We start from the raw sequence: 27991 nt of genomic DNA, 5'->3' as shown, positions 1-27991 counted from the left end.
CCAAGTAAACACAAAAATAATATCTTACTTATTTCATGTTACATAGAAGCCTATAGACAAGAAATAATGTTTTATTTATTTTTTATTTAAAAATGTTCTTCCAATCAGCCATATTAGAGACAAACACATTTTTCCTTTACATGGCATGTGTGCTTTATTGCAACTGGCATTAAATATTTGTCCACTACCTGGACAACTACTTTGTAAATGAATTTGTCCTCATTGCAAAGTAAAAAACACTATTACTCATCTCCGAGACTGGCTGTGTAATATTAAAAATTCATACAAGTGAGGCTTGCAAAGGACGTCAGTCATACAGGTATATATGATGCACAGTGTCTGGCTTACAGCCTAATGATGATGCCCATACTATTAGATCAGGTGGGTAGCCCAGCACTATATAAGTGCACCCCACAAGACAGACACCCCAATTCACCTAACCAACACTAAAGGGCCTGTCTGCATCCTGCATAAAAATGGAAAAATGTGCAATAAAAAGATGAAAAATAATGTATAAAATAAATAGATTATATAAGGTATTGGCTGATACTTTGGCCAAGATACACAATCTCGCAACCCATGAGCCAAACTATATCAGTAATCCCTTCGTTCTTTGACCTCGGTCTACCAGGGCATGATGGGAGTTGTAGATTCATAAGAGCCATAGAGCCAGTGGAGAACACTGGCATAGATTAATAAAACAGACACCTACTAACAGTTAATGCTCCTAACACCATATGGAGAAGCAGAGAGTGATAGTTACAGACTGAGAAAATGATATGTCGCAGGTGTTTCACAGTGTGCAACTGCAAAACACAGTTGCTTTGATGAGCTAAATCAGGGGGTCTTAAAAAAAAGTTCTGATATTCTTTCCATAATACCAGCTAATAAGTACAGTTTTTACCTAATATTAGGGACCTGAGGATTCAATTAGTGCATAATATATGCAGTTAGAGAAAAATTCAGTTTTTGTCTAAAGCAAAATTCCCACATTTCAAAATACCAAGAAACAGAAACTTGTTCTACCAAAATGGTAAAAAATAGAAGTTCACAAAGGCCTTCTTTCCACCTACTGTATCTGGCCATTTGGCCTTGCTTCCCTTCAGTATGGCCAAGATACGCCGGAGGGGATATGATGCGAGAACGAATCCCATAGTTTCCCATACATTCGGGGCTTTAGTTGTAGCATTTTATGATCTGGCTCCTTCAAAGGTCACCATATTGAGTTTTTGGTCCAGCTCAAAAGGCTGATTAAAATGCCATTTTGCCATCAATTGCCATCATTTGATGCACAAGAATAGTGATCCGGGTGGCCTGTATATTATGGAAACCCACTGATGGTAAAAACGGACCAAACACTGATGTCACACTGATCCAGAACACTGACGACACCGCTGTAAGAAGTATTCAAAATGCTATAAACCCGCATTTCTATATTTCATATCTGTATATCTTACACCGGTACCAGGGTTGCCAACTTGACTTTTTATTTTTTCTGGACAGCTTATCAAAAACTCACCGACAGACAATATTTTTTACGGACATATTGGAAAACAATAATAAATCACTATGATTATAAGTGATCCATGATATAAATAAAATGAAAAAATTGAGTGCTGACTTTATGTGTACAATAAATTTAGACTAAGTTTATTAATCACATAATTGAACTTAAAATAATTATTGAGGTCTACAAACAATTAATAAAAGGAGGTGAACATAAAGAAGAATTGATGTTCCACTGGGAGAAGATCTGGGTAAGGTTCTAAATTTGAATACATGATTTAAGGTTCAAAGGACAAGAAAAAATGAAGGATAGTTTAATGTATCCTAGTAATCAAAGTCACTAATCTTGTGCAACCTCTACGTGTATATATTTATCAAAAAAAGAGAAGACCAGGGGAATAAAGTGCGAGTGCTTCTAGCAAGGCTCGTGTCCTATATTACTACCTAACAATCAAAAGATAGTATCACAGCAATGTAATATATGTATCATAATTAGTCAAACTCACCCATATCCAAGTGCTACTGCAAGTGCAATCTCCCAGGGGCTGCCCTGACGCGCGTTTCGCGTTTGCTTTCTCACAGGGGAATCATGTTTGCAGCCCAAAAATTCTGATACGAACACATTAGCTGCATTCAGTGTGAACAGTAAAATGATGGTAATGACAGTGAAAATAACCTGTTACAGTGCTTACAAGTAGTATTCAACCCCCTGCAGATTTAGCTGGTTTGATAAGATGCAAATAAGTTAGAGCCTTCAAACTGCAAACGAGAGTAGGTTTTATGAACAGAAGCATAAATCTTACAAACCAAAAAGTTATGTTGCTCAGTTGAATTTTATAAAATTTTAAATATAAAAGTGTGGGTCAATTATTATACAACCCCTATGTTTAATATTTTGTGGAATAACCCTTGTTTGCAATTACAGCTAATAATCGTCTTTTATAAGACCTGATCAGGCCGGCACAGGTCTGTGGAGTTATCTTGGCCCACTCCTCCATGCAGATCTTCTCCAAGTTATCTAGGTTCTTTGGGTGTCTCATGTGGACTTTATTCTTGAGCTCCTTCCACAAGTTTTCAATTGGGTTAAGGTCAGGAGACTGACTAGGCCACTCCAACACCTTGACTTTTTCCCTATTGAACCAGGCCTTGGTTTTCTTGGCTGTGTGCTTTGGGTCGTTGTCTTGTTGGAAGATGAAATTACGACCCATCTTAAGATCCTTGATGGAGGAGCGGAGGTTCTTGGCCAAAATCTCCAGGTGGGCCGTGCTATCCATCTTCCCATGGATGCGGACCAGATGGCCAGGCCCCTTGGCAGAGAAACAGCCCCACAGCATGATGCTGCCACCACCATGCTTGACTGTAGGGATGGTATTCTTGGGGTCATATGCAGTGCCATCCAGTCTCCAAACGTCACGTGTGTGGTTGGCACCAAAGATCTCGATCTTGGTCTCATCAGACCATAGAACCTTGAACCAGTCTGTCTCAGAGTCCTCCAAGTGATCATGAGCAAACTGTAGACGAGCCTTGACATGACGCTTTGAAAGTAAAGGTACCTTACGGGCTCGTCTGGAACGGAGACCATTGCGGTGGAGTACGTTACTTATGGTATTGACTGAAACCAATGTCCCCACTGCCATGAGATCTTCCCGGAGCTCCTTCCTTGTTGTCCTTGGGTTAGCCTTGACTCTTCGGACAAGCCTGGCCTCGGCACGGGAGGACACTTTCAAAGGCTGTCCTGGCCGTGGAAGGCTAACAGTAGTTCCATAAGCCTTCCACTTACGGATGATGCTCTCAACAGTGGAGACAGGTAGGCCCAACTCCTTGGAAAGGGTTTTGTACCCCTTGCCAGCCTTGTGACCCTCCACGATCTTGTCTCTGATGGCCTTGGAATGCTCCTTTGTCTTTCCCATGTTGACCATGTCTGAGTGCTGTTCACAAGTTTGGGGAGGGTCTTAAATAGTCAGAAAAGGCTGGCAAAAGAGATCTTTAATCCACACATGTGAAGCTCATTATTCTTGGTGCCTGAACTACTTCTTAATACTTTAGGGAGACCAAACAGAATTCTTGTGGTTTGAGGGGTTGAATAATAAATGACACTCTGAATTAACTTTTTACGTTTTAAAAAAAACAAAACAAAAAAAACAAAAACAAAATTTGCTGCAGTGCATTTCCCACTTCCAGGCTGATCTACAGTGCAAATGTCACAATGCCAAGTTAATTCCGCATGTGTCAACCAGCTAAATCTGCAGGGGGTTGAATACTACTTGTAGGCACTGTATGTCTCTTCAGCTTTAGAAAATCACAGACGCCTTAATTATTTTATGGGCTGGGCAAAAAAGTGTCCTATTTTTACGGACTGTCCTGGAATTTCAGGACCAATACCAAGGTGGGACATTGGAATAAGCTTCAGTCAATGGAGTCCCGTACTTAAGCTCAATAGGCTTACATTGAAGGTGGTATCTCCATCCCACTCAACACTGTGCATGCCAAAGAAGAGGAGCTAGAAACCGGAAATGATGGCCATTGTTAAAGGGGTTGCCCACTACTAGGACAACCCCTTCTTGATCTAAATGTTTGGCCCCGATAAAATAAAAAAGCTTATACTCACCTCCCGTGCTGTCGCCATTCCAGCAGTGTCGGCACTCGCAGTCTGGGGGCTTTCAAGCGGTTGTTGTGACACATGAGTCTGGTGCCAAATCAACGCTGGTGCCAAATCAACGCTGGCGTCACTGTCCCCTCCTTTGTACGAATTGAACATGAAGAGGGAGTCCGGGCAACAGCTGATCTCTGACTTCCTCTTCATGTTCAATTCATTCGAAGGCGAAGACAGTGACGCAAGCTCTGATTGGGCGCCAGGCTCACTTGTCACAACAACCGCACGAGAGCCCTGGGACCACAAGTGAAGACACTGCTGGAATGGCGCCGACATGGGAGGTGAGCATGAGCTTTTTTATTATATTGGGGCCAAACATTTAGATCAAGAATTGTTTGTCCTAGTAGTTGACAACCCCTTTAAGCCTAGTAGTTGACAACCCCTTTAAGTATAGCACTTACACATCATTAATTATAGAAGTAATTAGGACAGATTATGAAATAAAAATTTTGCAAAGCTTTTCCTATGCATTGCAATGTTAAAAACAGCCAGCAAATGGATTTCACATGGATGGCAATGTATGCTGTCCGTGATTACCACAGACCCATACACTTGTATGGATGATTCTGATCCATGACTCAGATCAAATATAGACACGTAGCAGTAATCTATTTTTTTGCGGACACACAGTCCCCATTAAAGTATAGACATGTGGACAGTAAAAACACAGGCAGAACACAGTTGTGAAAAAAGAACCCCTTAATGAAGTCTAAGTTAATAAACTTGTGTTGCGTTGCACATATCTAGAAAAATCTGCAATCCGCCGCTGACTTTTTGCAGATTTGCAGAGAAGTTGGTTCCCAAGGAATAGTCAGCTGTTAGATATTAGGGGAAAGTAATGAAGACCGGCGTATTATATGTCAGTCTTTATCCAGGATCTGCTGGAGTAAGATGCGCCACATTCATTTAGAGATGTGCACCTTTTATTGCAAAATTTATCAGGTCTGATGTTTCATGTCTTGATCCAGGTCCACTGGAGTTATATGAGCCAATTTCAATAAGGCCACGTGCACACGTTATTTGGTGAGTTTTTACCTCAGCGTTTGAAAGCCAAAATCAGGAGTGGGTGATAAATACAGAATTGGTGACTTGTTTCTATTATACTTTTCCTCTGATTGTCCCACTCCTGGTTTTGCCTTATAAATACTGAGGTAAAATACTGACCGACTACTCAATGTGTGCACGTGGCCTAATAGAAACACGTCACCACTTCTGTATTTATCACCCTCTCCTGGTTTTGCCTTATAAATACTGAGGTAAAATACTGACCAAATACGCAATATGTGCATGTGGCCTAAGAACCAAAATCATTTGGTGCATTTTTCACCTGCCAGAGTCAGAAATGTACTCCAGTCATGACCTCGTCCCCTCCTGCTAAGCTCTACTCAGTTTTGAAAAAGTTGGCAAAGCTGGAGTAAAAAGTCCCAATATTTTTAGGCAATTACATGTTGCACAAAAAATGTCCACTTTTCAATGCCAACTTTCTAATGAAAAGAATGAATTTCCCTAAACTTTTTCCTAAAAAAAATCCCTCATTGAGCAGCACCACTTGATGTATGAGTGCATGAATGAGGTACCAATTAGATGTAATCTGTGGGAAAGCTCCAGTAAGGGTGTATTCACATGCAGCACATTGGTTGCAGAAATTTCCAATCATTTTTTGCCACCAATCCCCTCCATGGAGATATTTTTTTCTTGCACTTCTGTCACAGGTGACGTGTCCATAAGAATCAATGGATTGTCTGTGTACCACGTATTGCTGATTTGGGAATAAGACGGTTTTTCTTTTTTTAATGTTTCCATCTGGCTCCACTTGGTGGCACTGCAGCCCAGTTGTGCTCGGTATTAGCTAGGCGTTGCAATAAGCGGTGCGTGCTCTCACTGGGGAGACACCGGTGTTAAATACTGCTTATTACATGTCCTCAGAACACGCCGCTCTTGTCAACAACCAGGCCTTTAGCACAAGCAGGCCTGGAGGAGCGCACATAAAATTCTGCTCCTGAAATAGACTTGCACAGCCCTGGGTTAGGAGTCAGGAAAAGAGTAGTAAAATTCAGTATTAACCTTTAAGGGCAAGTTAATATATACTCTACTGTCCATATTAAGCCTCATCTTACCATCAGATCCATATTAAAGAGGTATTCCAGTCTGCAAAAAGATCACCTATCTAGTATGGTACTGGCAAAGATAGACCAGTGATGAGCTCGGCTGCTATTCCTATAGACATGTAATGAGTGACCTGCCGTTCCATTCATCTTCTCCTGTCTGCAGTCTCGTGGCCAACGGAGAACCAGACGAGAGTCTGGTGATCAGTGGGGGTCCCACCAGTAGGGGATAGGTAATGATTTTTGCATGCTGTGATACCCCTTTAACATCAAATGTTTCTGTTCTGCTTTCATTTATTTCAAAAGATGGAACAAGGCAATAGATTTCCAAATTGAAGGGTTAGGATTGTTTTATTTTACTCCAGGTATTATGATGAGGGGTTGTTTGTTTCCCCCGCCATGCTCTTTCTATGAAATTTGGGCTTACTCCCCAACATATAGTTTGAAACAAAGAAATTGCTTTCAAGAGGAGTCCTGCATGGGTATTCACCATCCAGAAAAGGGGAATACATGCCACTAAAGGCCCCATCGTAACTATAAGTGATGCCCTTCAGGCTTGGTGAGAATGGAGCCTACTAATGGTACCGGCTGTCCATGTCAGGTCCATTGACTGCTGCTCTATTCGAAATTCTCTGTGCAGTCTTAGGGTATGTGCACATGATGCATTTTTGATGCGGTAAATCCGCATGGAATTGGCCCCAAAAATGCATTGTAAACCTTATCCCAGCTTTTTCTTTGAGAATTTGGAAGTTCTGTGCACATGATCAGGAATTTTCCTGACAGGATTTCTTGTGCGTTTTAAGAAGCAGCATGTCCATTCTTTGTGCGTTTTTGCCTGCGTTTTTCCTATACAATATTAGTCACATTAGGGACATTGAAAAGGGATTTTATAGTAATGGATAACCCCTTTAATAGTTTAAAACTATTTAAGTACCGTATTTTTCGGACTATAAGACGCACGGGACCATAAGATGCACCTAGGTTTTAGAGGAGTAAAATAAAAATTTAAGCAAAAAATGTGGTCATGATGCACTTTTAAGGGGGAGGGGGTCTTCTGCTGACACTGGTATAGGGGTAATGTCCCCCAATTCTGACAATATCCCCCATCCTGGTATATATGCCCCCCCCCTTCCTTTTATACGTGGTCCCCATCTCCATCCTGGTATGCCTGGCATCCCTCCAACCTGGTATGCATGGCACCCCTCATCCTTATCCTGATATGCATGGCACCCCTCATCCCTGTCCTAGTATGCATGGTACCCCTCATCCCTGTCCTGGTATGCATGGCACCCCTCATCCCTGTCCTGGTATGCATGGCACCCCTAATCCCTATCCTGGTATGCATGGCACCCCTAATCCCTGTCCTGGTATGCATGGCACCCCTCATCCCTGTCCTGGTATGCATGCCACCCCTCATCCCTGTCCTGGTATGCATGGCACCCCTCATCCCTGTCCTGGTATGCATGGCACCCCTAATCCCTATCCTGGTATGCATGGCACGCATCATCCCTATCCTGGTATGCATGGCACCCCTCATCCCTGTCCTGGTATGCATGGAACCCCTCATCCCTGTCCAGGTATGCATGGCACCCCTAATACCTATCCTGGTATGCATGGCACCCCTAATCCCTGTCCTGGTATGCTTGGCACCCCTCATCCCTGTCCTGGTATGCATGGCACCCCTAATCCCTGTCCTGGTATGCTTGGCACCCCTAATCCCTGTCTTGGTATGCTTGGCACCCCTAATCCCTGTCCTGGTATGCATGGCACCCCTAATCCCTGTCCTGGTATGCATGGCACCCCTAATCCCTGTCCTGGTATGCATGGCACCCCTAATCCCTGTCCTAGTATGCATGGTCCCTCTAATCCCCATCATGCTGCACATTAAAAAAAAATAAACACTCCTACTCACCTTTCTTCTCTCCTCCAGTGCTGCGTCCGGTCTGTCTGCACTGATCTCTCCATGTGAGCCGCGCATGACGTCACTGCCATGTGCGGCTCACATGGAGAGATCAGCTGCCGGAAGTCACTGCTCCCCACGCCGGGACTGTGTGCGCAGGGAGCAGTGACTTCACTCTCCTTCATAGCCGGCACACATGGTCCCCATGGGCGTGGAGAGAGGTTGAATATTCATGCCCTTTAACAGCGGGCACAGGAGATAGCCGGCAGCAGCAGGAGCCGCAGCGCGGCTACACTGTATACTGCTATTAAGGAGCATGAATATTCAGTGCTCCCCACGCCCCATTCATTTTCTGTAGCAGTGGGGACAGTGTAGGCTGCAGTAGGCGGCTGCTGCCTCCTGTGCCCCGCTCCTCCACCGCTACCACTCCCCCACACCCTACATATATATACACCCCACCCCCAACATTCGGACTAAAAGACGCACCCACCAAAAGTGCGTCTTATAGTCTGAAAAATACGGTATATAGATTTTTATGACAAATTCATCTTTCATACAATAAATCACAAGTGTCTCTCCTTGACCATCCTTGATCACATGACATTTGAAGGAGTTATTTGGGAATAGGAAAAAACAAATAACTAAAGGAAATGACATCATAAATAATTTCCTAAATACATTTAATTAGCAAATTACTATTGTTTTGTCTAGGGAGGTAATCGATAGAATGAAAATGGCCGCCGCCTTGTTACACTGCCAGAAACCTGACCTAGAATGTTAGTAGGGGTGTCTGTGAGCATGTGCAGTAGAAGCTCCTCTGCTGTGACCTGGAGATAATCTATACAATGTATCGTCATTCAGAAAGACATGGCGCTCAGAAGATCAAGCGGCCACGTCTTATCTCAGAACATCTGGAATCTCAGCAGTATTAACTATTAGCTTGTAATTTTTTCTCTTCCTGGAGAACCCCTTTAAGCTCCACCCTGTTCTGTGTGAGAACATCCCATATTTTATGCAAAGTTGCATGAGCCACACCTATTATGTTGGGATGGTTCTCGCATCAGGCCCGTGAAAAAACTAGGCTGTTGGCATGTATGTAAAAAAGTCTAAAATGTATTAAACCTTTTAAATAAATTGACTGAGTACATTTAATTGATTGGGAATATATTTCCAGTGGATCTAAACACTGGAAAACACAAAATGAAGTGTCTCTACTGTGTAATACGACAAAACTATAAAACTGAATCTAAAAATTCTCTATGGAGAGGTTTATAGTGGTTTACAAGCTTGGCAGAGGCCCCACATTCATGAGCCATTGAAAAGGAAGAATCCATAAACCTCTATATTATGTACTTAAAAGGGATAGTAAAGAAAGGCGGGAGTCCTTGGATCTAAAGCAAGGACAATTAGGCTAATCAATCTAGATCACAACATTCACATTGAAGGTCAACTTATAATTTTATGAAGAGAAGGATGGTGCTTGTTATTTAATGGTAGGAGACCTGCAGGTAAATACAGAGGTTCTGAGAGCCCATAAATAGAGCCGAAGTAACCAAACACAACATTCATCTTGCATTCTAGTGGTGCTATCTCTGAGCTTCCTGTGCACATTGATGAAATGCAAAGAATCATAAATGCGCATCCCTAAACACAGCCGCAGGCTACTAAACAAGAACTTAGGACTGCATTGTAACAGAATATATGCTCAGTTATAGTAACTGTTCTTACCTTAAGTCCAGTATCAGACTGGGGTAGCAAGAGTCCACCAGTAACATTGACTCTGGGGGACCACTGTCACATTCAAATATTATATTACCCCCCTTTCACAAATTTACCTATGCGCGTATTTAATAATAATAATAATAATAATTAATAATAATAAACTGGGTAGTTTGTTGAATGAATGATGAGATGATGGGAGGTAAGTGGCCTCCTGTACAGGGGCCCACAGGGGTATTCACCTGTCCTACTGTGGGCCAGTCTGAGCCCGCTTATGCGCATTTAGCCTATGTTCACACGTTGCGTTTTTGGGCCGCATTTTTTTTATGCAACTTAAAAGCTGCTTTTTACTGTACCAGCAATAGCTATGAGATTTCAGAAATCTCATGCGCATACATTGTTTTTTTTCCTGACTGAATTGGAAAACTGCTGATTTCTTTAAAACTGCAGAATGTCAATTCTTTCAGCGTTTTTGCAGCATTTTTTCACCTGTAGAAAGCAGTGAGTAAGTGCAAAAATGCAGCAAAAAACATTGACGGCAGTTTTTACTGTGTTTTTAGTGAAAAAAAGCTAGTACAGCAGGATGTGAAACCCATCTATTTTTGTGATTTTCTCAAGTTTAAACCAAAATGTCTTGGTGTCCTCACCTGAGCATGGCAGTTAGGATTAGTACAGTTTAAATTAGTGATATATGTTAACATAAACATTGCCTGACCAATGTGTGAAATTGAACAGTACCTGACCAACTCCATGGCTCTGACCACTGTGTGAAGTACACAGTGCCTGACCTACCTCTGCTAATGTCTTAGGTAAGCTATTCTCCACCAATTCAACTCCCCCCCCACTGTTTTGTTCAGAATAGTCACTATTTTTTCAGACATAAAAATCTTTTTTCCACTAAATCAAATTGGCTTTTTTTTCAAAAAATGTTTTATATTTTCACATGTCTTGCATTGGTAATCTAATACCTCGTATTGTTCATGCTTGTATGGTGGAAGCAAAGCTGAAATTTGGAATCCTGAAAAACACAGCAAAAAACCGCAGGAAAAACGCAGCAAGAAAAGCAGCAAAAAAGCCAGCAAAACCAGCTTTTTGTCTGCAATTTTTTTTCTGACAAGAGATCAGGTTTTGGCTGCAGAAAAAAGCAGCAAAAAAGCGAAGCATGTGAACAAAGCATTACTGTCATCTTTTTTGCCAAGCTCTTATCAGTTTCCTCTTTACTTTACCTAGGAGCCTTTGTCACTCTATGTACCGAACATAGGGTGCCTTAATTAATTACATATGCAAAAAGCCTTTTCAGAGAGGAAGAGAACAGGAATTCTAGTGTCATCTGCTGGATATATCAATCCAATTAATATCGACCATTTTAAGGGCAATTCTTTCATTAGGTGTGGGCGACTAAGTATAAGGGTTTATGTGCATTGCCGTACCATAATTTGGTAGCCATAGAAGTTCATTGGTCAGACTATACATTTGATATCAAAGGGATATGTTTTTTTTTTCTTATAGACTCTTAGGGTATTTTAACATAACATAACCTTTTTTTTCAGACAGGTTTGGAGTGGGTCTGCTCTGAAAAAGCACTAACAAAATACTCAAAAGATTAAACATATTTATATACCATATATACTCGAGTATAAGTCGACCCGAGTATAAGCCGAATTTTACCACAAAGAACTGGGAAAACTTATTGACTTGAGTATAAGCGTAGGGTGGGAAATGCAGCAGCTACTCTTAAATTTCCCCATCCTGGTAAGTATTGGCCACTCATCCCCAATCCTGGTATATATGGCCCCCTCATCCCAATCCTGGTATACTGTACATGGCCACCTCATCCTCAATCCTGGTATGCATGGCCACCTCATCCCCAATCCTGGTATGCATGGCCCCCTCATCCCCAATCCTGGTATGCATGGCACCCTCATCCCGAATCCTGGTATGCATGGCACCCTCATCCCCAATTCTGGTATGCATGGCACCCTCATTCCCAATCCTGGTATGCATGGCCCCCTCATCCCCCAATCCTGGTATGCATGGCCCCCTCATCCCCCAATCCTGGTATGCATGCCCCCCTCATCCCCAATCCTGGTATGCATGGCACCCTCATCCCCAATCCTGGTATGCATGGCACCCTCATCCCCAATATTGGTATGCATGGCCCCCTCATCCCCAATCCTGGTATGCATGGCCCCCTCATCGCCAATCCTGGTATGCATGGCCCCCTCATCCACCAATCCTGGTATGCATGGCCTCCTCATCCCCCAATCCTGGTATGCATGGCCTTCTCATCCCCCAATCCCAGTATGTATGGCACCCCTCATCCCCCAATCCTGGTATGCATGGCCTCCTCATCCCCCAATCCTGGTATGTATGGCACCCCTCATCCCAATCCTGGTGTGTATGGCACCCCTCATCCCCCAATCCTGGTATGCATGGCCTCCTCATTCCCCAATCCTGGTATGCATGGCACCCTCATCACCAATCCTGGTATGCATGACCTCCTCATCCCCAATCCTGGTATGCATGGGCGTGGAGAAGGGTGAATATTCAAGTCCCTTTAGCAGCGGGCACACGTGGTAGCTGCAGCAGCGGCTTCTGCGTGTGCCCCGCTCCTCCGCCAACGCAACCCCCCCATGCCTACTATCCACCAATGGAATTTCTATATACTCGAGTAAATACCCGAGTATAAGCCGAGGGGGGCTTTTTCAGCAAAAAAAAAACTTGGCTTATTTTCGAGAATATACGGTATACAGTATGTAAAAGCAACTTGTTAGTCATTCGTTCAGTCTTTTATTTATTTATTTATTTTACTCACTTATATAGTGCCATTAATTCCACAGCGCTTTACATTTATCTTTTGAGGATCTTTTAACCACTTTAGGCTTCCAAAGATGCCAAAAGAAGTAACCTGACCAATCTTCAGGCATATTTTGCTCTGAAGATGCTCAATACTTTCCAATACTAGTCAATGGGAAGGCTCAAGAGATGCCCCGAAAACACCTGGTATTTTATTAAGCATTTTGTTAGTGTTTTTGCATGAAAAACCACTAGAAGTTACTTCATTGTTCAATGGATTAATAAAAAAAAACCCCGAAAATGCAAGTAAATAAGACGTCCCCAAAACGCTGGAAAAAAATGCTCAAAAACCACCAGAGGTCAAAGAACAATGAAAAACGCTGAGGAAACAACCAGAACTGCAAAAAAGACACTTCAGATTTACAAAACGCAAGAGAAGTGGAAAGTTTCCTAGAGTCTTTTGCTTGAAAAATAGATGTACAGTTCGGTTCAAGTATTATGTACCATTTGATACTGTATGACAGACCAAGTATTACTGTATATACCCTCTGATACTGCATGATAGACCAAGTATTACTGTATATACCATCTGATACTGCATGATAGACCAAGTATTACTGTATATACCATTTCATACTGTATGATAGACTAAGTATTACTTTATATACCATTTGATAATGTATGATAGACTAAGTATTACTTTATATACCATTTGATAATGTATGATAGACTAAATATTACTGTACAGTCATGGCCAAAAGTTTTGAGAATGACACCAAAATTATATTTTCACATGATCTGCTGGCCTCTGGTTTTTATTAGTGTTTGTCTGATGTTTATATCACATACAGAAATATAATTGCAATCATATTATGAGTATCCATAGGTTATATTGACAGTTAGAATGAGTTAATGCAGCAAGTCAATATTTGCAGTGTTGCCCCTTCTTCTTCAAGACCTCTGTAATTCTCCCTGGTATGCTCTCAATCAACTTTTGGACCAAATCCTGACTGATAGCAGTCCATTCTTGCATAATCAATGCTTGCATTTTGCCAGAATTTGTTGGTTTTTGTTTGTCCACCCGTCTCTTGATGATTGACCACAAGTTCTCAATGGGATTAAGATCTGGGGAGTTTCCAGGCCATGGACCCAAAATCTCTATGTTTTGTTCCATGAGCCATTTAGTTATCACCTTTGCTTTATGGCAAGGTGCTCCATCATGCTGGAAAAGGCATTGTTGGGCGCCAAACTGCTCTTGGAAGGTTGGGAGAAGTTGCTCTTGGAGGACATTCTGGTACCATTCTTTATTCATGGCTGTGTTTTTAGGCAAGACTGTGAGTGAGCCAATTCCCTTGGCTGAGAAGCAACCCCACACATGAATGGTTTCAGGATGCTTTACAGTTGGCATGAGACAAGACTGGTGGTAGCGCTCACCTCTTCTTCTCCGAATAAGCTGTTTTCCAGATGTCCCAAACAATCGAAAAGGGGATTCATCAGAGAAAATGACTTTGCCCCAGTCCTCAGCAGTCCACTCCTTGTACCTTTTGCAGAATATCAGTCGGTCCCTGATGTTTTTTCTGGAGAGAAGTGGCTTCTTTGCTGCCCTCCTTGAAACCAGCCCTTGCTCAAAGAGTCTCCGCCTCACAGTGCGTGCAGAAGCACTCACACCAGCCTGCTGCCATTCCTGAGCAAGCTCGGCACTGCTGGTAGTCCGATCCCGCAGCTGAAACAGTTTTAAGATGCGGTCCTGGCGCTTGCTGGTCTTTCTTGGGCGCCCTGGAGCCTTTTTGACAACAATGGAAGCTCTCTCCTTGAAGTTCTTGATGATGCGATAGATTGTTGACTGAGGTGCAATCTTTGTAGCTGCGATACTCTTCCCTGTTAGGCCATTTTTGTGCAGTGCAATAATGGCTGCACGTGTTTCTTTTTAGATAACCATGGCTAACTGAAGAGAAACAATGATACCAAGAACCAGCCTCCTTTTAAAGTGTCCAGTGATGTCATTCTTACTTAATCATGACTGATTGATCGCCAGCCCTGTCCTCATCAACACCCACACCTGTGTTAATGGATCAATCACTAAAACGATGTTAGCTGCTCCTTTTAAGGCAGGACTGCAATGATGTTGAAATGTGTTTTGGGGGTTAAAGTTCATTTTCTGGGCAAATATTGACTTTGCAAGTACAGTAATTGCTGTTAAGCTGATCACTCTTTGACATTCAGGAGTATATGCAAATTGCCATTACAAAAAATGAAGCAGTAAACTTTGGAAAAATTACTATTTGTCTCATTCTCAATATTTTTGGCCATGACTGTATATATCATTTCATACTGTATGATAGACCATATGATACTGTATGATAGACCAAGTATTACTGTATATACCATTTCATACTATATGATAGACCAAATATTACTGTATATACCATTTCATACTATATGATAGACCATCTGATACTGTATGACAGACCAAGTATTACTGCATATACCATTTGATACTTTATGATAGACCAAATATTACATACCATATGGTACTGTATGATAGAAATACACATTTAGTATAATTTTACTTGAAAATTTGAATTGTTCTCCATCTATAAGGAGTGCAGTGGAGTCAGCTGTGCAGATGTACAATCACTTGGAAGAACGAGTGCATGCTCTAGTTACGAAGTCCAACCGTAGACTGGAACTTTTAGAATCAATGTTGAAGATCCAGGAGTTGGAGAAACAGTTTAACCAGGTAAAAACTACTATAAATAAGTGAATTACATCAATAAATAGATAATCATGCACCCATAAGGAAATAAAAGGCAGGGTTGATCTTGAAATATCATAAAAAACATGGCAGTGTTCTCCAAGAAACAGTGCCACCACTGTCCATGAGTTGTGCCTAATAATGCAGCTCCGGTCCAGGAGCTTCAAATTCCACTTCTGCATGCAACCTATTGACAAGTGTGGCAATGTTTTTGAAGGAAAGCAGACATGATTTCTTATGCTGTACATCCTCTTTAAAGGGAATCTGTAACCCCCTGGGACTTATCTGACCTCTAATATGGACATACAGGCGATAGAAATGTAAATCTATACCTACCTGTATGCCTCTTATTAGAGGTCTTGTTGCTGTGAAATGTCTTTTTATTCAATCAAGTTTCTGATGCTTGCAGGCCTAGGGCCCTAATGAAATCCCCACCTTCTGTGGTAATTATAATCTTCCCCCCCTCCCCTGAATGTCACAGTGCCTGGATTTGGCTACTGCAACTGCACATCACAGGGCACTGTCACATGCAGGGGAGGGGGGAAACATTAGAATTACCACAGGAGGCGGGATTTCTTCCAGTCCCCGGGACTGGAACACATCAGAAAGTTGTATGAATGAAAATACATTTCACAGCAACAAGACCTCTAATATGAGGCATACAGGTAGGTATAGATTTACATTTCTATCACCTGTATTCCCATATTATAGGTTAAATAAGTGTCAGGGGGTGACAGATTCCCTTTAACTTCATATTTGCCCCCACAGCTTACCTCATGGATGGATGGAGATGGAGAAAATCAGCTTCATGAGATGGACACTATGGAATGGGCATTAGAATCTTTGGAGAAGTATCACAAGAAGTTTAAAGAATTCTTCCTCCAAGCAACAGTAAGTATTCCATATACATATTGAAAAATTAGATTGCGTATCCATCACACTCGTACCACACTTCACTATGATCATTATATCAATAAAGTGGTTTTGAAATTTGTATTATTTTTTTTGTGAAAACAGATTGCTTTACTTACCCTCCTTTGCTCCAGTGCTGAGTTTCTGCATCTTCTCCCTGTGTCTGTTTTTGTACTGTATTATTGTCTAAAGTGCTTATGTCAATCAGTGATCTCAGCAGCTCACTGTAGCACTGTTGACTTGACGGCAGCTCTGCAGACCATAACACACATTGGTAGCAATGTCCAGACTCATCGATGAACCCGGGGAGGGTGAGTCAAATGCACTTTGTTATTTTAAAACAAATTGCACCAGAGAAGGTTTCCAAAACTGGAAACACTCGTTAATCCCAAAATTGTTGTAGTTTGGTTTGAGCTGCAGAGGCTTGTATGATTTGTGACTCTATGTGCCCATTTTTGTGATTAACTCTTATTATTTATAGGTGCATTATAACCATGGGCTGGTCCTGCTGGATGATGCAAATAAGTTCAGTGGCTCCATGTTTCCAGAGATGGATTCTTTCAAAGTTACAAGAGGAGCCTTCCAGACCAAACTAAGTAGCTTCTACATGAACGTTGAAAAGCAAAGGGAAGAACTGGAGAAGCTGCTGAGTCTGTACCGGTTTTGTGACAAGGTATACCATAAAATATCATATTTTCACGCATTAGTGTTTATTGTGGTCATAAGAAATTAACTGAATAAATATGTTAATTGTAACTACCTGGTGATCTGTCTCTTCTACTAGATCACACAGCTCACCATGAGCTGCAGCCGCTATGTAGGACAACTGAAGATGGCTGAACAAAGGTTTTGCCTACCAGAGACTCAGCAATGCCTGGAGAGCTATCTCCAAAGACTAACCGAGGAACTGTCCAATGACAAATTTCAAGAGATGAAAGAAGAATCCTATAAACTAAGCAGTTGTAGAGGACTAGCTGTTTGGAATGAGACCTGGCTCAAATGTCAGGAAGCAAAGCAACTTATAGAAGAAACTTTAGAGAAGTGTAAAGATGAGCAAACTGCAGCCCTAGCTTGGCACAAGGACACCACATTGTCTTCCAGCGTTAGCAAAGGGGAAGACACTGTGGTCAACTTCTCAAGTGAAGTCACACAAGCAAGCCGAAAGGAAGAAGATGAATTTCGACATCGGGGTAGCATGAGATCGGCAGAATCAACAGTTATTAACTGCTGTAGTTTTGGTCTCCATGCTGGTTCAATGGGTCTGTTTCTTAAAGCTTCTAGGAATCAAAGAAACGTAAGAACTGCAAGAGAAACTATGATTTCCCAGGGATGTTCTACAAGTGAAGAAACCAAAACCAGCAATGGGTCTGACCCAGAGAGCACTGAACTGATGGCTCAGAACTCCAACAATGAGGCTCTAGAGATTTTGCATACTCCCAGTCCAAAGCTTTCTAGGCCAGCCCCAGTACAGCCAGCTTCTGCAACAAATACAGACCATTTTACATGGATATCCTATGGCAGGACCAATAGTGATGACTCAAGCATTCTAACTCAGAGTGACAGTAGCAAAATAAAGCAGTCAGGTAGAAGATGCCTTTTATCTAGGCATGCCAGCTTCTCCACAGGGGACTCTAGTTCCCAATACTCCTCCGAAAGTTCTTCAGCCATTTCTCCCTTACTACCAATGGAACCACTTACCTCCCGCCTGCCTTGGATGAGAAGAGCCATGACTGAATCATCCAGGGAAAATGATTGGACAGCAAAGTTCAATTTTGCGTAAGTTAGCCTTGTGAAGCTTTTCTGGTCAGATACATCCCATCAATAGATATATTTAACCAAATTAAGTCACTTCTCCTCAATCGAGGCAAAGAATTTAGTACAAGTGCTTCTCACTAAATTAGAATATCATCAAAAAGTTAATTTATTTCAGTTCTTCAATACAAATAGTGAAACTCATATATTATATAGAGTCATTACAAACCGAGTGTTATATTTCAAGTGTTTATTTCTGTTAATGTTGATGATTATGGCTTACAGCCAATGAAAACACAAAAATCATTATCTCAGTAAATTAGAATAATTAACAAAAAACACCTGCAAAGGCTTCCTAAGCATTTAAAAAGGTCCCTTAGTCTGTTTCAATAGGCTCAACAATCATGGGGAAGACTGCTGACTTGACAGGTGCCTAGAAGGTAGTCATTGACACACTCCCCGAGGAGGGTAAGCCACAAAAGGTCATTGCTAAAGAAGCTGGCTGTTCACAGAGTGATGCATCCAAGCATATTAATGGAAAGTTGAGTGGAAGGAAAAAGTGTGGTAGAAAAAGGTGCAAGAAGCACCCAGGATTACTGCAGCCTTGATAGGATTGTTAAGAAAAGGACATTCAAAAATTTGGGGGAGATTCACAAGGAGTGGACTGCTCCTGGAGCCATTGCTTCAAGAGCCACCACACACACACACACGTATCCAGGACATGGGCTACAAGTGTCGCATTCCTTGTGTCAAGCCACTCATGACCAATAAACAATGCCAGAAGCGTCTTACCTGGGCCAAGGAGAAAAAGACCTGGACTGATGATCAGGGGTCCAAGGTGTTGTTTTCAGATGAAAGTAAATTTTGCATTTCGTTTGGAAATCAAGGTCCCAGAATCTGGAGGAAGAGTGGAGAGGCCACAATCCAAGCTGCTTGAGGTCTAGTGTGAAGTTTCCACAATCAGTGATGGTTTGGGGAGCCATGTCATCTGCTGGTGTAGGTCCACTGTGTTTTATCAAGACCAAAGTCAGCGCAGCCGTCTACCAGGAAATTTTAGAGCACTTCATGCTTCTCTCTGCCGACAATCTTTTTGGAGATGGAAATTTCATTCTCCAGCAGGACTTTGCACCTGTCCACACTGCCAAAAGTACCAATACCTGGTTTAAAAACAAGAGTATCACTGTGCTTGATTGGCAGCAAACCCGCCTGACCTTAACCCCATAGAGAATCTATGGGGTATTGTCAAGAGGAATATGAGAGACACCAGACCCAACAATGCAAATGGGCTGAAGGCTGCTATCAAAGCAACCTGGGCTTCCATAACACCTCAGCAGTGCCACAGGCTGATCGCCTCCATGCCACATTGCCGCATTGATGCAGTAATTGATGCAAAAGGAGCCCCGCCCAAGTATTGAGCGCATTTTCTAAACATACATTTCAGTAGGCCAACATTTTGAATTTTAAAAACATTTTTCAAACTGTTGTTATAAAGTATTCTAATTTACTGAGATAATGACGTTTGTGTTTTCATTGGCTGTAAGCCATAATCATCAACATTAACAGAAATAAACACTTGAAATAGATCACTCTGTTTGTAATGACTCTATATAATATATGAGTTTCACTTTTTGTATTGAAGAACTGAAATAAATTAACTTTTTGATGATATTGTAATTTAGTGAGATGCACCTGTTGATTCTAAAATATTTTTTTGTCTCATTCAACTAAAGCTGAAGTTTATTTTGTGCTGTGGATAAAATAATGCTCGGACTTGTGCACATGGTGGTATTACAGATATATAATATATTGATGCAGAATATATAAACAGTTGAAACCAGAAGTTTACATACACTATATATAAAAAACACATAAGCATTTTTTTCTCAATATCTGACATGAAATCAGAATAAACCTTTCCCGTTTTAGGTCAATTAGGATTACCATAATTTTTAATATGTGCCAAATGCCAGAATAATGAGAGACTGAGAATGTTTTAAGGCATTTTTATTACTTACTGCTAAGTCAAAATTTTACATACATTTCATTAGTATTTGGTACCATTGCCCTTAAACTGAATGACTTGGGTCAAACTTTTGGGATATCCTTCAACAAGCTTCTCATAATAGTTAGTCAGAATTTGGGCCCATTCCTCCTGACAAAACTGGTGTAACTGATCCAGGTTTGTACGTCACCTTGCTCGCACCTGTCTTTTCAACTTTGCCGATAAATTTTCAATTGGATTGAGATCAGGGCTTTGTGATGGCCACTCCAAAACATTGACTTTGTTATCCTTAAGCCACTTTGTTACCATTTTGGCAGTATGCTTCAGGTCATTGTCCATTTGGAAGACCCATTTCCACCTCAAGCTTTAACTTCCTGGATGATGTCTTGAGATGTTGCTTCAGTATTGCCACATAATCTTCTTTTCTCATGATGCCATCTATTTTGTGAAGTGCACAAGTCCATCCTGCGGCAAAACAACCCCACAACATGATGCTGCCAACCCCGTATTTCACAGCTGGGATGGTGTTCTTAGGCTTCCAAGTTTCTCCCTTTTTTCTCCAAACGTAACGATGGTCATTATGCCCAAAAAGTTCAATTTTAGTTTCATCAGACCACAGGACATGTCTCCAAAAACTAAGGTCTTTGTTCCTGTGTGCATTTGCAAACATTATTCTGGCTTTTTTATGTTTCTTTTGGAGTAATGGCTTCTTCCTGGCAGAGTGGCCTTTCAGCTCATGTTGATACAGTAATCATTTTACTGTGGATATTAACACAATCTTACCAGCTTCCGCCATCATCTTCACAAAGTCTTTTGCCTTTGTCCTTGGGTTGATATGCACTTGTCAGACCAAAGCACTTTCTTCTCTGGGACACAGAACACATCTCCTTCCCGAGCGGTATGATGGCTGGACATTCCCATCTTGTTTGTACTTGCATATAATTGTTTGTACAGATGAATGAGGCACCTTCAGGTATCTTGAAATTGTACCCAAGGATGAGCCAGACTTGTGCAAGTCCACAATTCTCTCCCTGATATCTTGGCTGATTTCTTTAGACTTTCCCATGATGCTACACAAAGAAGCAGTGTGTTTCAGGTGTGCATTAAAATACATCCACAGGTGTGTCTCTAATTAAGTCAGATGTTGCAAAAAAAAAACTATCAGAAGCTTCCAAACACATGACATCATCTTATGGGCAGTCCAGAATTGTTTAAAGGCATAGTAATCTTAGTGTATGTAAACTTTTGAATTTGCAGTAAATAATAAAAAATATTCTCTCTCTTTCATTATTCTGTCATTTGGCAAATATTAAAAATGATGGTAATCCTAATTGACCTAAAACAGGAAAGGTTTATTCTGATTTCATGTCAGATATTGAGAAAAACATGCATATGTGTCTTTTTACATAGTGTATGTAAACTTCTGGTTTCAACTGTACATCTATGTTTAATAGTTTCATAATCTTTAAGGTTATCATAGTACACACAGCACATATCATCAATAAGCTGTATGCGAATCATAGTCTTTAATTGCCAAGTCATTGGTTCCAAATTTGTCTTCCTACTGTCTTCTGTTGGACCTTCGGGGCACATTATTATAAAATATCTTGGGACCACCAAAGGATGCTCTTGTACTGTGGTGGGTCAGTCCAACCCTTCTAGAAGAGAATAGGATGCCTCACAGTCATTTTACAGGGGGCACACTGAGTACCTGCAAGTCACAAATTTGAGTCTATATGGGATCCCATTTTGAATTGCACCTGGTCCTACACCTGACTTTGTCATAGGTAGTTCTAATGATGGCTTTTTCCACAGTTGATTGTGCACATATGAACATAACATATGACCATAGTTCTGGAGTAACAGTGAATGTGTTTGTAATGTTTTCATGCCAATAAACTCTGAATTTTTTCTTTAATTCCTGACCAGTAAACTCCATCGAATAATGGAAGAGCTGCTTGCCACAGAGAGAGACTATGTATGTTCCCTGGGTTATGTTCTTTCCCACTACCTGAGTGAGATGGATCAACCAGATCTCCCACCCACCCTACGTGGACAGCATGCTGCCATATTTGGAAACTTGGAAAAACTCTATGAATTCCATAGCCATATTTTCCTACAGGAACTTACAAGCTGCAGAAGAGACCCAAGTCACGTAGGGCGTTGTTTTCTGAAACATGTGAGTATATTTCAGAAAGAATTTTTTTTTTTACTGATTTGTTTAAAGAGAAGCTGTCACTGTTTAGTAAGAAGTCTTTTTCACCATAAAGTAACAGACACTGCATTGGTCTGGTCTTCTGTACTTCTGGAAATTTATGATAAACAAGAGTTGCTGTTAATTTGTCAAGGGTATTTGATACTGTTAAATTAGTGCTGCAGTTGGTAGGTTCTTTAACGACACGCCTTATTGACAAGGGTAATGGTAACGCCCAGCTGTCAATGTATCTGTACATATCCAGGGAGAATAACAGAGGAATTCAGTAACTCAAAGTTCAAAGAAAAGATGCTCCAAAGTTGTTACTTCATCGCAATATGAATATCTAGTAAGATGGATAACATCTCTGGGCGTTGACATATCTGTGTAAATAAATGGAATTAGATCTTGATTAATTCTACTTATTGATTTCAGATATTTAATCTGAATTTAATAACATATATCTGTATTGTACGGTACATTTGTTTGTGTATTGATAGATATCTTAGGCTTGAAATTTGTTTTACTCTTTCATTTCAACTTAAAGGTCGATCCATCAGCAGGTAAAAAGTGTCCATTATTGCTATCATTTTGTTCTCTTCAATGTTCATTTTTTATATATAATTTTTTTAATCTGCCATAGAGTTGCAGAGATATGTTTTTATTATTTATATGCTCATTTTGCTGGTCTACACCAAGAAGGCGGTGCTCTCATTGTAATTCTGTAGAGCAGCCTAAATACACGATCCTGTGAGCCACGCCACCTGGTAAAGTCTATAAAAGCGCTAAATTAAAAAGCTCATATCTCTGGAAATGATTGGCTATGTTCCCAACATGACTATTTAGTGAGTTACCTATTACCTATTTTTACTTGCATTTTTGAGTGGCTCTTTTTACATGCCTTTTAGCGCGTTTCTGATCATCGTGGGAACTTAATCTATGGCAGATTTAAAAAAAAAAATTAAAAAGTAAATGTTGAAGAGAGCAGCTGGAATAAAATAAGAGCAGAAATTTGCCGTGTTTGACCTAGTGGTGAGTCTTTTTTAAACTATATGTAAACCTGAATATCTGATCACCACCAAACTGTATGTTCTATTGCAGAACATAATATTGGCTATGCTTTAATATGAATAACAACATTATGTTGTTTTATGTTTGGGTTTGTGCACATTTGTAAATTCCATTATTTCCTTTTAGAAGTAAATTGATTTGTTTTACTTTACAGAAGGAACAGTTTGGTCTTTATGCTTTTTATAGCAAGAACAAACCCCAGTCTGACCGACTACTACAAGAACATGGAGCAACGTTTTTTAAGGTAAGGGCAAGACAAACTCATTGATAAAATCGAAAATAGAAACCTCAAGTATCAGCTGCAATATAACTTATTTTTCATTGTTTTACCTCCTAAAAGCAACAGATAAAGAAAGGTGAGATGTTGCTGTGTTTTTTCCTACTCTAACCTCAGTCAGTTGATAGTTTGGCACTGAGCGGAAGAAATATAGACTGATTACTAGGTAAAGGTACCCATACACCTTAGATAACTGTAGGTCACACGTGTCAAAACTCCGGCCTGTGGACCAAATCTGGTGGTTATATTTGGCCCGCAACACCAGAACCGCCACCCCTATGTGGGGCCATTATTCTGTATGGAGGACTGTGTGGGGCCCATTATTCTGTTATTCTGTATGGAGCACTATGTGGGGCCCATTATACTGTATGGAGCACTATGTGGGGCCCATTATTCTGTATGGATGACTATGGGGGACCCATTATTCTGTATGGAGGACTATGCGAGGCACCATTATTCTGTATGGAGGACTATGAGGGGCCCATTATTCTGTACGGAGGACTATGTGGGGCCATTATTCTGTAAGGAGGACTATGTGGGGCCCATTATTCTGTAAGGAGGAGTATGTGGGGCCCATTATTCTGTAAGGAGGACTATGGGGGGCCATTATTCTGTATGGAGGACTATGTGGGGCCCATTATGCTATATGGAGCACTATGTGAAGCCCATTCTACTGTATGGAGGACTATGTGGGGCCCATTATACTGTATGGAGCACTATGTGGGGCACATTATTCTGTATGGAGGACTATGTGGGGCCCATTATTCTGTATGGAGGATTATGGGGGGCCAATTATTCTGTAAGGAGGACTATGTGAGGCCCATTATTCTGTAAGGAGGACTATGTGGGGCCTATTATTTTGTATGGAGGACTATGTGGAGCCCATTATTATGTATGGTGGACTATGTGAGGCCCATTATTCTGCATGGAGGACTATGTGGGGCCCATTATACTGTATGGAAAGCTATGTAAGGCCGATTATTCTGTAAGGAGGACTATGTAAGGCCCATTATTCTGTAAGGAGGATTATGTGAGGCCCATTATACTGTATGGAGTACTATGTGACGCCCATTATACTGTATAGAGGACTATGTAGAACCATTATTCTGTATGGAGGACTATGTGAGGTCCATTATACTGTATGGAGGACTATGTGTGGCCTATTATTCTGTATGGAGGACTATAGGGGGGCATTATTCTGTATGGAGGACTATGTGGGGCCTATTATTCTACATGGAGGACTATGTGGAGCCCATTATTCTGTACGGAGGACTATGTGGGGCCCACTGTATACTGGTTGGCCCGCGACTTTTTCCAAGTTTTTCAGTTTGGCCCAATGTGTGTGTAAGTTTGACATTCCTGCTACAGGTTGAATGATTGTTTGGCCGGCGGCTACATATGTAGCAAAGGTTATCATGACTCACAAGGCACCATCTTGATAACTTGACACAGAAGTTCATCTCACTTAAGAGAATTAAGAGAGAACTTAATGACGCGCCCCCTAGGACCGTGGGGTACTCGCCACCGGGTCGGTTGGTTCCTTCGGATAGTCACGGGGGCGTGACCCGGTCCGGGGCCCTGGGCGGTCAATAAAAAGGACAGTTTATTCTGGGGAAAAGTTTTGTGATGCCACCAATGGTATGCGGCTATAGAAGGCTGCTGCTGCTGAATGAGACCGCTGGGGCTGTTGGTGATGCAGCTGGGATGGATTTGCTCCCCACGAGTAGAGCGGGGCCCCAGGGCTACCGGTACGGTTTATGTAGGGGATTGTGGATGTTGGGGTGCAGGACTGAGGGTGCAGATAATGACCAGACGACAAAGGAATGGTGGTTTCCTCTACCTTTACTTGATCTTTGATGGTGCAGACCGGGGCACTGGTAACATAAGGTAATGGAGATCCGGGCAGCCTAGAAGCAATTTGGGATCCACCTCGCCAAGTGGGGTTGTAGGCCTTCCTTCTGCGCTGTCCTCTTTGGCCCTGCTGCCTAAATCTATGCTGCGGCCCTCTTTCCTGAGTGATTGTTAAATCCTAACTAGTATGGCAGGCAGCTCGAGCCTTTTACAGGTGTCGCTCCTTCGTGGCTGTTCCGGGCTGTAGTATGCTACTGAGCCGCCGGGTGTTTGGTGGGGCCAGGAGACCTGCAGTCTCCTGCCCTCCGGATTTAGCTGCCGAGACTTCAGTACCTGAGCAACCAAGGACTCCGGTGTCCGGTTTCTGGCGCTTTTCTCTGGGGCGAGCTTGGTCACAGCTCCCCTCCCCAGGTTCTCCCTCTTCTCTCTCTCACTCTCCTCCGTCCCCAACTGACTCTCCTTCATCTCCAACTGACTCTCCTAACCCCCGCTTCCGGGCCCCAATTTAAAGGGGAAGCTCCCCTGAAACCGGGTTAGAGCTCCCCCTTCTGGTCTGGAGCCAGGAAAAGTGTTGAATGCTGGAGTTACCTGATAAGGGGACCCCTCCTTGCTTCCAGGCATGGCATCACCCCCTGTGAGGGAGGCAATGCCAATGTGGCAACCGGACTCCTGGGGTGCTACATTCCCCCCTAGTTAAATTCAGTACTCCCAGACTGAGAACACCTTTAGAGTTAAACAATTAACAACAATAACGATTTATATTATCAAAAATTTACCAAGTCTCAAAAAGGCAAAAATTACAGGACACAAAAAAAATAAAAAAAATTGGGAGCAGTCATTGCGGCGCTTATTCTTTACGCCGCTATCCGGGAATTGGTTGGTTGGTGGGAACCGCCTTAACCCACTTCGTGTATCATTCCTGGGCGTGGCTTCAGGTCACTCTGTTGGTGGGCCTGGTTTTCAGCCATGCCAGTGGTTTATTTTCAAGGCTAACAATTAACTTTACTCAATATTGTTCTGACCACATCTAGTCCTGTGGTCCATTTGTCCATAAATATAATAACTATAAGTACTCACGATTGCTTAAAAGTTCTTACAGGAAGTCTCTGTAGGCTCTCATGCTTAATGGTTGAATTTATATACTTTACACTATTATCTTATTACACCTTAGTTCCTATAACGGGCAGGGAGCTGACCTCTGGCACTATGGGTTGATCTACGCTGTACAGTTATTGCTAATGACCTACCCGGGTCTCTAGTGTCTACCGCTGGTGTGGTGGGTGCACAATTCACTACGCTACTTGTGGACCTACGTAGTACTGGTATACCAGATTGCCTTCTGCGAACTCCTAAACTCACCATGGGACTGACAGATTCACCGCTAGCAGGGGGTAGATTTACTCGTTCCACTGCGGATGTGGCATCTGTTGCTGGGGCCATCTGGTTTCCCAGCTGTTCTAGAGTCTCTGCAGCTTCTGGTAAGGCTACCTGTGGAAAGGTCACGACAGGTACCACGATTGCTTGGTTCACCTGCGTCCAAGACCGGGGAAATTCTCCAAGGTTGGTTTGGACCGTCTCTTCCACCTTTTCTGTGTGCTGGGGGTCTGTTTTAGTCTTCCTCTTGGTGTCTCAATTGATCAGGGCATATCTATAGGTGGTCTCTTGAGACTGCCGCCGAGGTCTCTCCTCCATCTTTACTGATGAGGCATACCTTGGTGTTGTCGAAATTTGAAGGTAAGACGGTGTATGGCTCAACCTCCCACTGATCGTCTAATTTGTGAACTCGTCTCTTCCTTTTGAGTACCTGTTCTCCAGGTGACAAGGGAACTGCAGGTGCGTGCTGATTATAAGTTCTTTCCTGCCTCTGTCTTGCCTGGGACAAACTTCTCTCTACACATTCTTGCACCTTGCGGTATTGTTGCTGCCACTCCATATCCCAGTCTGCATCTGGTGATGTCGTCTCAGGTGTTAAAACTCCCATGTCTAAGTCAATGGGTAACTTGCCAGGTCTTGCCCTCATCAGGTAGGCGGGTGTACAGTTGGTGGAGTTCACCGGCATGTGGTTATATAGGTCTACCAAATCCGGTAACTTCTCTGGCCACAGGCTACGCTCTTCAAAAGGGTGCATCTTCAACTGGTCTATTACTACCTGGTTCATTTTCTCACATAACCCCTTGGTCTGGGGATGATACGGCGTCGTCCTTATTTTCTTGCAGCCGTACAAGTTACAGAACTCCTGAAACACTTCTGCTATCACAGTCTTTCCGTCTCAGGTTGCATGGACCACATTCTTCACACCATCTCTCGATTGCTTTCCTCATGCCAACCCAGTAGAATCGCTCACATAGCAGGACTTCCAACTTCTTCCACCCGAAACGTCCTGCTCCATCGTGGTACTCCTCTAAGACCATTGGCGCATCCCGCTTTGGGACTACCACCTGCCAGACCAGTTCGTGTGTCTGGGAGTTGATGCTTCTCCGACACAGCTTTCCCTCATA

General features: G+C 42.1%; 1 protein-coding gene across 2 annotated transcripts in view; it reads left to right on the top strand.

The window, feature by feature from the left end:
- KIAA1755 (KIAA1755 ortholog) overlaps positions 1 to 27991 on the top strand; it is an 80756-nt gene that overhangs the window by 29999 nt on the left and 22766 nt on the right. For both annotated transcript variants that reach the window (XM_073683854.1, XM_073683853.1), the window contains exons 10-15: positions 15281 to 15419; positions 16203 to 16325; positions 16828 to 17019; positions 17131 to 18122; positions 22030 to 22279; positions 23520 to 23609. In XM_073683854.1, coding sequence (XP_073539955.1) covers positions 15281 to 15419; positions 16203 to 16325; positions 16828 to 17019; positions 17131 to 18122; positions 22030 to 22279; positions 23520 to 23609 — 1786 coding nt within the window. The remainder of the gene's footprint in view (positions 1 to 15280; positions 15420 to 16202; positions 16326 to 16827; positions 17020 to 17130; positions 18123 to 22029; positions 22280 to 23519; positions 23610 to 27991) is intronic.

This window comes from Phyllobates terribilis, unplaced genomic scaffold (genome assembly GCF_046119375.1).
Source record: "Phyllobates terribilis strain yellow unplaced genomic scaffold, ASM4611937v1 Scaffold_5__5_contigs__length_657084704, whole genome shotgun sequence".
Lineage (NCBI taxonomy): Eukaryota > Metazoa > Chordata > Amphibia > Anura > Dendrobatidae > Phyllobates > Phyllobates terribilis.
Note: the sequence above shows the minus strand (reverse complement) of the source record. Positions and strands in the feature narration are given on the sequence as shown.